At 41.4% G+C, this 17166-nt stretch overlaps 1 protein-coding gene across 4 annotated transcripts in view; it reads left to right on the top strand.

Moving 5' to 3' along the window:
* The window catches only part of LOC142152769 (rap guanine nucleotide exchange factor 6-like), a 536756-nt gene that overhangs the window by 362413 nt on the left and 157177 nt on the right, over window positions 1-17166 (top strand). For all 4 annotated transcript variants that reach the window (XM_075209755.1, XM_075209754.1, XM_075209756.1 and 1 more), the window contains exons 15-17: window positions 6516-6899; window positions 12774-12985; window positions 15698-15821. In XM_075209755.1, the coding sequence (XP_075065856.1) occupies window positions 6516-6899; window positions 12774-12985; window positions 15698-15821 (720 nt within the window). The remainder of the gene's footprint in view (window positions 1-6515; window positions 6900-12773; window positions 12986-15697; window positions 15822-17166) is intronic.

Here is a 17166-nt window from a genome sequence, read left to right on the forward strand (position 1 = left end):
TGGTTGGGTCCATAGAGAATCCTTCCGAGGAGATAATATAACCAAAAAAGGATACCTTCTGAACCTCAAACTCACATTTTTCGAGTTTAGCATAGAGGTGATGTTTTCTCAACTTTTGTAGAACTTGTCTGACTTGACCCTGATGTACTGACAACGAGTCCGAATATATGAGGATGTCGTCCAAGTAAATCACAACGAAATGTCCCAGAAACTCACGAAGCACTTCATTAATTAGATCTTGAAATACTGCAGGGGCGTTACTAAGACCAAACGGCATGACCAAATATTCATAGTGGCCAGAGAGCATATTAAATGCCGTCTTCCACTCATCACCTGCTCTAATACGTATAAGGTTATATGCACCCCGGAGATCAATTTTGGTGAAGACTGTTGCACCTCTTAGTTGATTGAACAATACAGAGATGAGAGGAAGTGGATAGGTGTTTTTGACTGTGATGAGGTTCAATCCTCTGTAGTCAATACAGGGTCTTAGCCCTCCGTCTTTTTTAGATACAAAAAAACAACCAGCTCCTACTGGAGATTTGGATGGCCTGATAAAGCCCTTTTCCAAATTTTCCTCAATATACTCCTGCATGGACTTGGTTTCGGGAGCTGAGAGGGAATACAGGCGTCCCTTAGGCAACTTGGAACCAGGTATGAGCTCGAAAGCGCAGTCGAAGTCACGGTGAGTTGGTAGGGTGTCCGCCGCTCTCTTGGAAAACACGTCCCAGAAGTCGTGGTATTGTGAGGGAAGTTGCTCCGGAATAGACTGGATCACCCGCAGCGGTAGTGACAAGCAGGACTGTTCACAATAAGAACTCCAGTGAACAATTTCTCCTTTTATCCAGTCCACTACAGGGTTATGCCGGGAAAGGCATGGGTGGCCCAGGATCAAGGGCACCGATGAGCAATCAATAAGGAGGAAGGTTAATGATTCTGAATGGAGGGCTCCGATATTCAACTGTGGTGGCGGGGTCTCCCAGGAAATCTTGCCACCAGGTAATGGAGCTCCATCTAAGCCACAGACAGTAAGAGCAGACTTGAGTCCTACCATTGGAATTTCAGCAGCGCGGGCGAACCCGATGTCAAGGAAGTTGCCCGCAGCTCCACTGTCAATGAAGGCTGCCACGTCCATGGAACGGGTATTGAACGTGAGCTGTACAGGGATCAATACGGCATTTTTCGGGGAGACAATCTGCAGACCTAGGTGAACTTTCCCCTCGTTCCCTAGGCATGCTCTTTTCCCAGTTTATTTGGGCAGGAACGGGTGAAATGGCCTCTTGTGCCACAATAAAGACATAGGCCTTGTGATTGTCTCTTGTCTCTTTCCTCAATGGAAAGACGATATGCTCCTAATTGCATCGGTTCCTCACCATCCATGGAAACAGGAACGAAGGCGGATGGAGGTGATGTTGTCTCCTTTTCGGTCTTCCGCTCTTTAAACCTCCTATCAATTTTAATGGAGAGGTGCATCAGATCCTCCAGAGAAGTCGGAGATGGGTATTGCACCAAAGACTCTTTGATCTGTTCTGATAGGCCGAGACGGAACTGACTACGTAAGGCGGGGTCGTTCCATCCACTATCAGGTGACCATCTACGGAATTTAGCGCAGTATTCTTCTGCCGACCGCCGGCCTTGTTTCAAGGCCCGCAGATGAGCTTCGATCCGGGTCATCATATAGTAGACCCAATGCCTCAAAGAAAGCGTCTACGGACTGCATGGCAGGACTGGTCTATGGCAAAGAAAAGGCCCAGGACTGGGGGTCACCTTTTAGGAGGGAAATGACGATCACGACTCTTTGATGCTCTGACCCGGAGGAACGGGGTCTCAACCGGAAATAGAGCTTGCAGCTCTCCCTGAAATTCCGGAACAGAGATCTATTTCCAGAGAAGCGATCCAGCAAATTCATCTTAGGTTCACAGGTGGAACTTGGAGTGGGTTGAGAGGTTTTTGCGGCTTCTTCTTGAACAGACAAACGCTCAGCCAATCCCTGGATCATCTGATACAAGGACTCAACATGGGCTGCTAAGGCTTGTGCCGGAGAAGGTGGGGATCCGCTTCCATCCATCGCAACCTCGTCTCAATGTGTGGGCCAGTTATAATGTTAGAAACCCCTCCAATCGGCACAACACAACCCGGAATCTACTCTGCCAGTCAGGTGTTCACTGGAGCCCCTGATGGTGGGGACAGACTGGGCTGCAGACTGACAGAGGGTCGTGAAGTGTGTACCGGCTGGGGAAAACCCAGGCAGGCGGAGTAAGGTCCACGCAGAGGTCAAGGGCCGGCAGCAGACAGCGGTATCAGTAAACAAGCTGAGGTCAGGGGTCACAGGCGAATAGCAGAAACGATAAACAGGCCAGGGATCAGGGTCACAGGATACACAAGCGAAGTCAGTTCAAAGACAAAAGGTCATGCACGGTAAATCAGACGTGGTCTCAGAAGACTAGAGCAGGAACAAGCAGGTCAGCAGACTGGAACACAGAAGCTATAACCGGCAATGAGGCAGCAGACCTCATTGCCTTAAATACACAGATGGGCCAATCAGCGCTTGCCTGCACCACTGAGGACTAATCAGCAATCTGGCTCCAGACCAATCAGGGCTAGACCCTGTCAGACACCCACCGTTGCAGGCTAATGCCTGTAACTACAGCCCTGCATTAATTAGCCCACAGGCTTGCCTGCGCACGCGCCCAGCAGTTCTCCTTTGCTGGGACGCGGCGCTCTCACTCTCTCTCAGCGTCCCGACCGTTGCCTTGGCAACGGCCGGGACGAGCCCCCGTAAGTGACGTCCCGGTCGTCACAGCGACGGCCGGGACGGAGGTAAGGAGGTCGCGGCGGCTGGGCACCGCCGTGGCTCGTAACAAGTGTAAAATGTATGTAGCGGTGAATTATTTACAAATGAATATGTGAGTGTAAAATGTATGTAGAAGTGTTTGCACGTGTTTTTGCTAAAAATGCCCTTCCACGTTGTAGCGTGCTATTCGCATATTTTCTGATAAAGACAATTAAATTGATGGTTATTAATTTGAAACAACTTCTTCCAGTTATTCGACTTCCACATTCACATCACAATAAACAGTAAAGTTTCTTCGGGATTACACCAGTAACCAACATCAAGTTGCCTACGCCTCCTTGTGACCCTAGTGTTATCTAACACAGTTCAGCTCTCTAGCCACTGGCCAACTCGTTCAGCATCGGTCACACTTTACAACTGAATTAGACCAGTTAGACTCTATTGTCCACATGTGTGTATTAAGCCTAGGGCTCTTGGTCTGTAAGAACCTATTACAAATATACATAAATTCCCTTGCACCACAAATATGGTAGTAAACACAATATATTCTTTTCTTAAATTCTTATTGTATTTATTAGATTATTTGCTTAAAATTATTGGGCATATATATAATGTAGAATAATATAATCCTTCTATCGTAAAATATATTTTTGTATCTTTTGTGCTATGATAGCACTACAATAAAATTTAGAATAAAAAACAAAACATCCACATCACTTGGTGTGACTCTGATAGTCCAGTCTGCTATAAACTTAATAGCCTTAACACACACGCATCAGTGTTGTATGAAAAAATATCACCTGTAGTCCGATATACAATGTAGAAAAACGATGTGTGAGTACTCACATGAAGTCTGCTTGTTTTCCAAAAGGGCTCATCAAAGATGATCCATTGGTGCAAGTAATGGTGCAGTGAAGGTTTAAATCCAAATTCGCTGTTTGATTGTAGCGCCACCCAGCCATTGTCAGCTTTTACTCTGACTTCCTGTCAGATGGAACGCATTATGTGTTCCAAAAGCCGAACTTCCGGTTTTCGGCTTCCTTTTGGAACACACTTTGATTTCCGCGTTCCACATTAAACCCTTTTGCGGCCTGTACCTACAGACATAGAAACATAGAATTTGACGGCAGATAAGAACCACCTGGCCCATTCTGCTAATTTTTTTTATTAACCTAGGGTATTTTAAACTCTATTTGAGCCTTTATTCTTTATAAGGATAATCTTATGTCTATCCCAAACATGTTTAAACTGCTCTACTGTATTAGTCTCTAGCACCTCTGATGGAAGGCTATTACACTTATCCATTAAACTTTCTGTGAAGTAGTTTTTCCTCAAATTTCCTCTGAACCTACTTCTCTCCAGTTTCAGTCCTCATGTTCTAGTACTTCTCTTCCTTTGAAGAATGCTTCCCTCTTGTACCTAGTTCAAACCCTTGATATAATTGAAAGTTTCTATCATGTCCCCCCTTCTCTTCTCCAAACTATACATATTAAGATCTTTGAGTCTTTTCAGGTAAGTTTTGTGCTGTAGGCCATGCACCATTTTAGTTACTCTTTTTTGTACAGTCTCTAATGTATTTATATCCTTTTGGAGATATGGCCTCCAGAATTGAAAACAGTATTCTAGATGAGGCCGTACCAATGGCCTATACAGTAGCATTATTACTTCTTTCTTTCTGCTACTGATTCCTCTCCCTATGCAACCAAGCATCAGACTTGCCTTCCTCATTGCTTTGTTACATTATTTACATGCCTTTTAGATCCCTTTCCTCTTCAGTAGTTTCCATTATTGTGCCATTAATACTATATTTAGCCTTTGGGTTTTTGAGACCCAAGTGCATGATTTTGCATTTTTTGGCATTAAACTGTAGCTGCCACTCCTTGACCAATCCTCTCTTGACCAATCCTCTAGTCTACCTAAATCATCAGTCATTTGTTTAAACCCTCCTGGTGTACCTACCCTGTTGCATATCTTTGTGTCATTTGCAAAAATACACACTTTCCCTTGAATACCATTTGCAAGGTCCCCAATAAAGTTAATAAAATGCACTGGTCCAAGTACAAATCCCCGTGGTACTCCACTGGCAACTGTTCCCTCTTGTGAACCTCACTTGTCCCTATGCAGGAGAGGTGTGGCAAATATATGTATGTATATATATATATGATATTTATATATGATAGACTCCATACAACAGCCCAGTCCGAGTCTTCTGGTCTGCAGGCTCACAGCAGACGGATTAGGAGCTGCACCTGAGACGTGTCTGTTAAAAGGTTGCAGCTCTGCTTCAACCTGTCTCTCAGTCCTCATGAGAGACACTGCTGTGGTGAGCAACTTTGTTAATGCATATGATTTATGTGTGGGACATAAGGTCCTGCACAGGAGAGAGGGTCTCCACAAATGATTAAATAAGTGCCGGACAGGCAAGGTTTTTCTTTATGTTTTGTTTACTTTGATTGTGCTAATAAAACTGGTTGAGGCCAGTTAAAATGAAAACCCTGCATTCAAGTAACTTATTGCTTCCCGTGCTGCCCCCTTCTCTGGAACGATCTCCCCCGCTCTATCAGGCTTTCACCTAGCCTGTCAGATTTTAAACACTTATCCTTCCTCCTCCTCACCCTGCCCTCCTTCATCCCTCTTCTCTCTCACTCTAACTAACCTTTCTATACCTTGCCTCCTCTTTCTTATTCCCTGCTCCTCTCCCCTCAGTGTTATCGTTCCTCACCCCCTCTTGCCACTTTATGTCTCCTGTCAGTCTCCCCCTCACCTTTAGATTGTAAGCTCACTTGAGCAGTGTTCTCCTCCTCTTGTTTTCCTTAGCCCTAAGCCTTCTCTCCATTTCGTCATTTGACTCCTGGCCCCACCTTTCCTATTCTCCCATGCCTCCTCTTCTCCATCTCTGCCCTAATCCTGTAAGTGTTACCCAATATACTGGGCACGGGGCACAAGCACTTCCCTTTATATACTACCCCACCTCTCTCATTCCCTTCCTATCTGTACAATTGATTTCACTTTTACCTTTTTTGCGCTTTGCACTTCTCTCTGCTAAATTGGTACTTGTTTAAACATATTACGCTTTGTCTATATTTATTACTCTTTGCTTTTAGTGAACTTTGTTTTGTACTACCTTGTATGCCATGTATTGTTACCATGTACTGTTATCCCAAGATCTATGTACAGCACTGCAGACCCTTTGTGGAGCCTCCTAAATAAAAGATAATAACAATAAATAATAATAAATGAGCATTGTTGGGATATCACACTCTCCTTATGATTACAATAAACATAATATATATATTTAAACCAGGTACAATGTTTCAATCCTAATTCATATGTGCAGATTTCTCTTTGCTTTATCTTTGCTTCAGTATTGTTTAGTGGAATATATATTAATAACCTTATGTTAAAATGCAGAAAAACTTTCATGCACTCTTAAACCTTCATTGAGAACCAGCGGTGATGCTATGCCTTGGCAAACACAATGCCCAAGTAATTTTTAAATGTGTTTTCTTTTCAATGATTTTTATCATTTACTTAGAACAGTTTATAATATTCAAATGAAGAATTCCTTTAAAAAACATATACTTGTTACCCCTGTAATTTTATACTGAGCACATAGAAGGTAAGGTATACACCCATATACTCTTTAATCATCTTTCCTAATAACAGGCCATACTTTTTTGACACTTTTTAATTAAGCTAATTATTTCATGTTTTCCTGTAGATATTATTTGAAGAACAATATGGAGACTGAAACATTGTGTTCAGATGAGGATGCTCAAGACCTTCTTCGAGAGAGTGTCATATCAATCTTCCAACTGAGCACAATTGAGGTAGCAGCACAGCTGTCTATTCGGGACTTTGACCTGTTCCGTAACATTGAGCCCACAGAGTATATTGACGACCTCTTTAGGCTTGATTCCGTAACAGGTAATGCTCATCTAAAACAATTTGAAGAGGTGATAAATCAAGAGACATTTTGGGTGGCTTCTGAGATCCTAAAAGAGTCAAATCAACTAAAAAGAATGAAAATTGTGAAGCATTTCATCAAAATTGCTCTCCACTGCAGGGAGTGCAAGAATTTTAACTCCATGTTTGCTGTTATAAGGTAAATTTTCTTTATAAAAATTTTAATTAATGTGCAATACGAGAACAATGAAACACCCATGGTTACACAAATCAGGCAACATTAATTAATTAATTTATTTTTATTTGTATAGACAGGGTATACTCACTGTTAGTGAGTGTTTTGACTACTTATATACTTCTGTTTCATATGTATATCTAAAATCATATTTTTTAGTTTATAGTCCCAATCCCAGCATTTTAATTGGGCAGATTTTACCCGAATGAGAACCTATGACTAAGATATACAAGTACTTTTAATTCTTTATTGCATTATGCCCTGTGCATCTTTTAACTACTTTTTCCCTTTTTGCACTGTACTGTAAGGCATACTTGCCAACTTTTCCTCGTTGGCTTCAGGGAGATCCCGGGGGAGGTGGGCGTGCGAGGGTGGGGCTTGACAAATTGCATCATTTTGGCCCCACCCCTAAACGATTGTCACAAGATTATTATATTTGTGTCATTAAGCCCGGCCCCCTGCCACTTTTCTATTGCAGGGGCGAGAACCGGGAGGTTGCCCTGCTCTCCTGGGAGCCCGGGAGGTCTCCCAGACATGAGAGAGTCTCCCGGACATTCCAGGAGAGTAGGCAACTATTCGTTAAAGAAAAGCAGCTAATGAATCTCTAGAGACTGAAGGGTCTTTTACATTTCTGTCTCCATTACTGAAGTCATGTTGTCTTACCTTTCAGTCTTTGATTAAATCTTGGTCTCCATGAAAATGGCAACCTCCATAGACATCAATACATGGAAATAGGACACAATTTCTGAACTGTGTCATCATGCCACAGATGGCGAAGCCAACCACGTCTTGTACTGGCTCAGCATCAGTGAGAATGCCAGACTCTTCAGGGAGTGAGGGAGATCATCCCTATTTCAGGGAGTCTCCCTGACATTCAGGGAGAGTTGGCAAGTACGCTGTAAGGTACACAAATCTTCATTCTGTATATAATGAGTGGCCTCACTAAACCCAATTTTTATTGCTGGTGCCAACTTCTATTCCTCTGTGAACCTCGCCATTTTGCTCCACAAACTTTTGAAGAAAAGTTGGTGTACCTGCTCAAATTGAGGAGCACAGTGTCAACAAAGGGTATTATGCAACATGCACTACCCATTTTGTGTTTTGTAAGAGGCATAGAAGGGAAATGGAAGCAAACAGAGGAGGGAATTGGAAGCAAGCAGGAAGGCACAAACTGAGAGATAGTGGAAGAAACAGGTTCCCCTACTGCACAGAATAATAATGTCAGGTTCCTGCAACAAATAGCACTACAGTATGACACAGAAACCAACACCTCCCCAAAGGGCTAGGTCTGGCGCTCGTTAGGGAAAGTATAATAGAAAATATCAAATAAAAGCATATAGCAAAATATGCAGACAAATCTAGTTGGTGAAACACCCTCCCCTGCAGCTCATAAAGGGCCTATAGCACCCTAATAAAGCAAAAAGTAAAAAATAGATAATGGCGCTGGGGAGAAAGTGGTAAATCAGCTAGAAATAAAACATGAGATTGGCCAATAGATACATAAAATATAAATCAGTTTAATATGACACAATCAATACATCAGACAGAAAATCCCTGAGGGAAATGCATAAAAACTGGTAGAGATATAAATGAGAATAGACTCCTTAGAGGCTTAAATGGAGGAATATGGATATAGGATGAATTCATACCATACTGTATCTAGTGCATGGTCACAGAAACGTATCTGTATGGGGCTCAAAAATCATAATGCCCAATCAGAAGAATAAATATATATATCTCCGGTTAGTTAAATAAATGTCTAGATTAGTCCAAACACTGAACAAGCAACGAGGAGTATCCGTGTGTGTTGGTAAATAAACCTCCGTCCGGACAGCGCTAGACTGCAGAGAAATTTATCCCTCTCGGGGAGTAGATCTTATCCACATCTTTGTTAAGATGAATCTTCCGTGGGGATACAAATGATAAGCACGGTGCAGTGAGAATACACAGGCTTGCCCGTTAGATTGAAAAAATGTGTATGTGTACTCACTGTTCTTGCCGCGTCGCATTTCAAACAGGTCTCTGTTCAGATCATGTAGGTGCACCTACTTAATCGGCTGTCCGGAAAACGGCTGCGATAAAACACTGTTCCTAGAGTGGGACTAATTCAAAGCTTTGAAAAAGTCCCACTCTAGGGACGAAACGCGTCAGCTACCAGTCATCTGGGATAGTTTTTGAGAACTCAGGCTCTCCTATATTCACGGAGGAGTGAGGAACTTAAGATTGAGGAGGAACAGTGTTTTATCGCAGCCGTTACTCCTCGTTGCTTGTTCAGTGTTTGGACTAATATGGACATTTATTTAACTAACCGCAGATATATATTTATTCTTCTGATTGGGCATTATGATTTTTGAGCCCCATACAGATAAGTTTCTGTGAAGATGCACTAGATACAGTATGGTATGAATTCATCCTATTGTGGTGCCCCAAAATCTGAGTACCCTGGGGTGTATCTATATGTTTTTAATTTGTTAATTTAATTTGTTAATGGTTAAAAGTGTTTATAAAGATTTAAAAAAAAAAATTTGTTTAGGGAGAAGTGACAGTTGGGAGTGGTTGGTGGTTGCCGGGAGTAACAGGAAGGAGGAGTGTGTGGCATAGCAACAAGTCCACTAACTTTGGTAATAACTGTGAACTCCCAGAAGGCAGTGGGAAGTGGAAAGTTCTAGACTTCTGAGGGAGAGAGATCCCTGTGTCTGCATAGACTGAGAGAGAAAAATAGGGACGGAATGAAAATCGGACAAAGTGATATATAAGCAGATTAAAAGTGAAGTAAGTGTAAGAAGAGAAGATAAGAAGTGAGCCAAAGAGAGGTGTGAGTAAAAAGGAAAGTACTGAAAACAAATAAGCAGTATAGAGATCTGTGACATCACACTAAACAGACTGAGCTATGTACTGAGAACAGTGTGAGAGGAGAGAAAATAGAGAGACTGTGTAATACAAAAGATCATCAGTTTATTTGGCGTGAAAAAGTAATTTATGGGCCCCAAACACGTGCACCACTTCTACTAAATTCCTGTGCACAGTTCAACCCAGGACTGAGTGTAAAATATGGTAACGTTACCAGGGATAATATTGGTGCACCAAATGTTTTAGTTGAATGTTAATGTTAAGTGATTTACCTGAAAATTGATTTATTGTATATTATATGTTAAATGCTATTGTGCTCTATGTTGATCAAATGAGTGTTTTGTCATTGCCATTGAGTTGAAGGGGTCAGTGGCGCGGTGGTTTACCAAAATTATCTTTACCGCATTATTAATAAACCCAAGTTATTTGACCAATCCTAGTCCCTCTCATTGAAGTATTTATCTCCTGACCACCGGATGTCCGAATAAAAAAGAACCTGAATAGTGTCTGGAGGACAAGGGAAGGGAAGGGAATCCCATCAGTACTCGGCCACCACACTATATCCATATTCCTCCATTTAAGCCTCTAAGGAGTCTATTCTCATTTATATCTATACCAGTTTTTATGCATTTCTCTCAGGGATTTTCTGTCTGATGTATTGATTGTGTCACATTAAACTGATTTATATTTTATGTATCTATTAGCCAATCTCATGTTTTATTTCTAGCTGATTTACCACTTTCTCCCCAGCGCCATTATCTATTTTCTACAGTATGACACAGACAACATACAGGGTCTAATGAAAACAGACCCTGTATGTAACTAGAAGGCGACTGGAGAATGTACAAGGATTAGTATAAAGCATTCTCCAGCCTCATCTTAGTTACATTGCCCACTTAAGACCAGCAGTAATAGTGTTGCATTGACAAGTGACATAATTCTGTGTGTCGGGCTCTGAATCTGTACAAATTCTTACAAGTCAGCTTTTTTAACATTCGGTAACATCAACATCTCGCTGATCCAACTTTTGGAATAACTAGGTCTGGGTAAGTAGTGTTGGTGTGTGGTATGTCATTAAAATGACTACCACACAACAAAGAGCACTATTCATCACATACATCTTTTATTTTTGTTTTGTAAATAGTCAACCTGATTATTACATGATTGCCACCTCCTTCAAATGTACCTTACTAACCACATTTTAATTACCCCAAAGGCGCTGGGAATTTTTACTTATGCCACATATACAGTATATTGCTCCCTCTTTATGATGCCAGCTTAAAACATAGGTTAAAACTGATGTTTTACCGAGCGTGGGGTTATAAACAGCATGACATGATGAAACTATTATGTTTTGATGCACTTTTGTGCGGAGAGAATACCTGGAGGTGAGCAAGTGTAAGATTATAAGAGGGTGGTATAAAGAGGGACCACTGTATGTTTCTTTATAGAAGCTGTAGCTTTCATGAAAATTTGTGTGGTTGAAGTTTTAGTAAAATAGCTCCCACCCACCAGGTTCATGTTCTTCCGGCAGGAAAATCAGAAGTTGCCAAAGCCTACCCTTCCCCACAAACGTTGTGTGCACTATGGGATTGAGTCTACCAAAGTACATTTCTTCTGCAAGAAAGTCATCTCACACCTGGTTGATAGTGGTGGAAAACGCTGCCTCAGATGTCGGTCCAAATTATGCCATAAATGCTCAGTTTGGCTCAGATCTGATCACTGAAAAGGCCATCATGACAAATTGATAAAATTGCTCATCATGCTTTGTATGTCAATCATCATTCTGCAGTATGCTCTTTCTTTCACCCTGTGTTGCCCTTTGGTGATGATGATTTTCCTTTAGAGTTTAGACCAGTTTTAGCAATTTAAGCTCTCTTGTGCAAAGAAGCTTCTGTCAATCACTCTTTTTTCAAAGTGACTGAGGTCTCATCTTGCAGCAATGCCACCCATAATTATAGGTAACTAGTGCAGTCAAGACGTTTTATTCATGATTCTGATCATTCTGGGATGTTAATAGCTTAATTGACATATGAGCCTTTTATTTCAATATGCTTGGTGTCACTCATCTACCCACATGTTTCCAATTTTTTTCCAGTGCCATTATGTGTGTGTGTGTGTGTGTGTGTGTGTGTGTGTGTGTGTGTGTGTGTGTGTGTGTGTGTGTGTGTGTGTGTGTGTGTGTGAATGTCTAACTTTAATTTTTTTTCTAATTTGACATCATGATCCAGCTTCAGCAGCTGGACAACAGTTAAATAGCAGTTTACCAAGTTGCTGGGTTTCCATAATAATAGCCATTTCTTACTATTCTTTGTATAACATTACTTTATACTGCCAGAGTCTAACTGAATGTACACCGCTGCTCTTCACCACTGTCCACAAGGATATCATTTATTTAGTAAATCTCTCCAGTCTATGACAAAATATGATAGAGTATTGAACCATAGAAAAAAATTATTCTGGAAGAAAAGAAAAAGAGATAGCAGCTCTAGGGCTCAACAAAATGCTATGGTGAAAAAAATGAAACTCTTTTGTACCTCTGCTGAAATAATTTTTTTTATTTCAGTCAATCAGCACAGGTTTCTATAACAGAAAGAATAGGAATTGTACTAAAGTACTATATATAAGCTAAAAAATGTGTGGCATGTGGTGTTTTTGCACACATAAGGGACTTTGTGGTCCAACAATTACTTTGAAAAAGTAATATACAAATCCTTAAGGTAATAACAAATCCTTAAGGTAATAAGCGTCATGTGTTAGGCTGATGAAATATACATTATTACCCACTACATTTTTGTCTCTCTTTGAGAATGGAGTTAAATAAATAATAAAATAATAATAAATTATTTAGAAAAATTATGCTACAGATGTTAACTGTTGACTGTTAACCTTTTACCCTAATTAAATATTGTGGTGTACCATGGTTAGATTAAGTATCGTTTTATAGTGGTTTTTCACAATTTTCAGTGTTTGTTTGTGGTTTCACAGTGGTCTAAACCTTGCACCTGTGGCTAGACTGCGTGGTACTTGGGAAAAACTACCTAGCAAGTATGAGAAGTTGCTTCAGGACTTGCAAGATCTCTTTGATCCTTCCAGAAACATGGTGAAGTATCGCAAAATACTAAGCAGTCAGAGCATGCATCCTCCGATCATTCCCCTCTTCCCAGTTGTCAAGAAAGATATTACATTTCTTCATGAAGGTACAATTAAATTAGAAGGGGTAGAATGTCCTTTCTGAGGTATTCTAATGCATGTATATTCTCTCTGAATTATATTAAAAGCCAGGAAAGTATTCAATTGACTTTGAAATTACACTTAACTATTCTGCCTTACTGAACAAGCGATAAATAAAATAAATAAGCAGCCAAATTTTTTTTTACAGAAAAAACACTAAATAACAAATATTTTGAAAAACGATCAATGTACATAAATGTTCCTTATCAGTGTAATTCAAAATAGATAATTCTAGGGTAATCCTCCTCTATAATACATTCGTCAGATGCATTTTATTCCTGTTATGGATTTTTATGCTGGACTTTTTTAATTATACCGCTAAGGAACATCTGTGTATGGAGAATGAATAAAACTCTACTAAGGATTAAGGATCAAAATAGCAAGCTAGCCATTCGCCATAAGCTCATTGCACACTTGAGATTATTACAGCAACCTCAGCCTGCCCCTTGATCACATTCACTCTCTCCTGCATTGCTCCCTCTACCCCAATACCTATCCTTCTCCATAGGCACCCACCCCTCTTCATTCAAACGCGTCCTTGTCTCCCCTATTCTCGAAAAAACCTAATCTTCCTGCCTCACTCTCTAACTATCACCCTCCCTCTCTCCTTCCCTTTATCTATAAAATACTTAAGCAGTTGGTCTAAAACCACCTCACCAGCTACTTCTCTTCCTTGACCCTCTGCAATCTGGCTACAGCCCCCTCCACCAATGCCCCTCTCTCTGCCAAGTCCGACGGCCACTTATCTTCACTTATCCTTTTTGGACCTATCCATGGCTTTTTGTGCCTAGAACAGCCCTCTCCTACTGTGCTCTCTTCATTCCACTGGCCTTTGGGACACTCTCCTCTTTTGGTTCACCTTCTATCTCTCTGACCATCTCTACCTCTGGTTCCCAATCCCTGTAAGTGTCCCTTCGGGAGCCTCCTGTTCTTCTCTCTGTGCACATGCTCCCTTGGTGAACTGATCAGCTTCTTCAGTCTTTAGTATCATCTCTATGCTTATGACACCCAAATCTACATATTCCGCCTCGCCTTCTCCAGTCATCCTATGACCACCGCCTCTCTTCCCCTCTGTTAATCTCATCCCACTACCACCTCCAATACTTTATGCTCCCATGCTGATCCCCACCTCTGGAACATTCTTCCTCATATATCAGACTCTCCCCCTACCTGGAAATCCCCAAACCTGCCCTTCGAACCCACTTTTTAATTAAAGCCTACCTATCCACCACCTAATCCCTTTTCCATCCCTCTATTACTTTTCCTTATTGTTTCACCCACTCTTGTTTCAAACCTCCCCACTTTTAGACTTGAAGCTGTCAAGAGTAGATCCATCCCTCCTTCATCTACCTACTCCTTACATGTCCTCCAATGATGTGCTACCCTCTTGTTCTTATTTCCTCCATGTCTGCATTCTGTAATGCAGTCTGTTACCCCTGTATTGTTGTTTTCCCCTTTTGTCCCACCCACTCCACAGTGCTGCAGAACCCTTGTGGTCCCATTTAAATAATAGATAGTAAAATAATTTTCTGGGGCACTCGTGGTGGCTAGATGACTGGGCCAGAGCAACTCCAAAACAGCTGCTTTTGTGGGGTGTTCCCAGTTTGCAATAATTAGTACTTACCAAAAGTGGTCCATGAAAGGACAACTGGTGAAACGGCGACAGAGTCATGGGTGTCCAAGGCTCATTGGTCAGCATGGGGAGCGAAAGTTAGCCCTTCTGGTCCAATCCCACAGAAGAGTAACTGTAGATCAAATTGCTGAAAAAGTTAATGCTGGCTATGATAGAAAAGTGTCAGAAGATATGGTGCATTGCAACGTGCTGCGTAGCCACAGGTTGGTCGAATGACCATGCTGACCCCTGATCACTGGCGAAAATGCTTACAATGGGCACGTGAGTGCCAAAACTGGACAATGAAGCAATGGATAAAAGGTGGCCTGGTCTGATGAATCATGTTTTCTTTTACACTGTGTGATGCTCCTGAGCAATATTCTGCTGGGAAACCCTGAGTCCTGGCATTTATCTAGCACTTACCTAAACATTGGTGCAAAACAAGTAAAGTACACCCCTTCCTAGAAACTGTATTCCTTGATGTCAGTGGTCTCTTTAAGCGCCCTACCACACTGCAAAAATTGTCCAGGAATGGCTTGAGGAACATTACAAAGAGTTCAAGGTGTTGACTTGGCCTCCAAATTCCCTAGATCTCAATACAATTAAGCATCTGTGGGGTGTACTGGAAAAACAAGTCATAGCCATGGAGGCCCCACACCTCGTAACTTACCGGACTTAAAGGACCTGCTGCTAACGTCTTGGTTTCAGATACCATGTGACACCTTCATAGGTTTTGTGTAGTCCATGCCTCGACAGGTGAAAGCTGTTTTGGCGGCAGGAGGGGGACCTACACAATATTAGTCAGGTGGTTTTAAAATTGTGGCTGATCAGTGTATATATTCATCCTCAATCCTAACTGTGATATAAAATATTGTATATAATTTGTGCTCACATTTTTGCATGCTTTTTACTGCTTCTTTTTAATTGTACCATTATTTGTGTAGTAAAATTAAGCAGCAATGGCACATGTTCAAATATTAAGTAATTATAATTTAGTACATCTCTAATACAGTATTAGTTTGGTGATTCTTACATTATTTTTCTGTATATGATTTTTTTTTTGCAGGAAATGATACAAAAGTAGATGGGCTGATAAATTTTGAGAAGTTGCGAATGATTGCGAAAGAAATCCGCCACATTATCCGCATGACTTCTGTGAGCATAGACCCAGCTGTAATGTTCAGGCAAAGGTAATTTATTCCTAAAATGTATAATTTCTAACTACTATGTACATTATGTGCCTAATTAAAGTCTGACCGCAACCTGCGGTTAAAAAAACCCCACGGAATTTCAACGTTTTCCCACCCATATTCAAACCCAAGTGGATCTCCAATGATGCATTTGAATCTGGGTGTAAGTATGCTCTGCCTAAATGTTACTTGCCATACATTAACAGACAGAGTGCGGTATACATACAAGCAAATGTGTAATATAAGGTTACATAAGAACGTATAGAAAATAAATAAACAACTCTTAACAGTATACAAAATATAACAATACAAATCTGGAATGTTAAAAAAATTATATATTTTTTTACATTAAATTAGCTCTAACCCAGTGTGCCCTCCCTGGGAGGCCACGGCATTCGCACAGGAGTGCCGTGTCCATGGATAGCAGTAAGCAGGGAATGCAAGGCCTAAGAGGCGCCGCCCTCCACCTGGCATCCCCCTGCTTGTCCATCAGCCGGCCCAAAAAAATCATATTTACCTGTGCGGGGGCGGTTCCATCCTCCCTCCCTTCGGACTGACTGCTGGGCGTGATGTCATCATGTCTGACATTTTCAATGAGGAGTGGCGCAAAGAGAAGCCTGAATTTGAAGAAAAGAAGACAGAAGAAAAAGAGAAGAAAACAGAAGAAAGAAAGCTAAGTAAAAGGTAAGTAAACAAATGGAGGGGCAGCACTGAAATGAAAGGGGCAGTGCAATAAAAGGGAAATTGATGAAGAGGCACAGTGTGATGCTGAAGGAGCAGTGTGATGATGAAGGGGCACAGTGTGATGATGAAGGGGCACAGTGTGATGATGAAGGGGCACAGTGTTATGGTGACAGGACACAGTGTGTTAGTGCTGAAACAAGTGTACTGATGAGAATGCTAGTACTTCAATCGGCCCCATTTGTGTTGGAATGCCTGATATTGCCTATGTCTATCCGCTACTTCCCTCCCCTGTGCCTCCCCTCAAGTCACAGCTAGTCAAGTCATTTACGTTCAGACATGAATCATATGCAATTGCGTTTATTGGCGTAAGTCACGTTTCTGAGCATGCGCAGAGCGATTTTTTGCATTTCATATTAATTGTAACTCGTAAATTGTTGTATTCAAGAGAGTGTAAAGCAGATCAAAACATTTTACATAGCACTTAACGTAAGAATCAAGGCTTAAAGAGGACCATGTTGTAATTGTGTTATTCATGTTAATTGCTTACTACATAATGCACAAGGTGTCATCCTGCCCATACAAGAGGAGAGCTCTGAGTTTTACAGGAAGCTAGCCCTGCTTCCACTTTCTGTGCGTACTTAATAAAGCCTGGCTGGCTCAT

Source organism: Mixophyes fleayi, chromosome 4 (assembly GCF_038048845.1).
Source record: "Mixophyes fleayi isolate aMixFle1 chromosome 4, aMixFle1.hap1, whole genome shotgun sequence".
NCBI lineage: Eukaryota > Metazoa > Chordata > Amphibia > Anura > Limnodynastidae > Mixophyes > Mixophyes fleayi.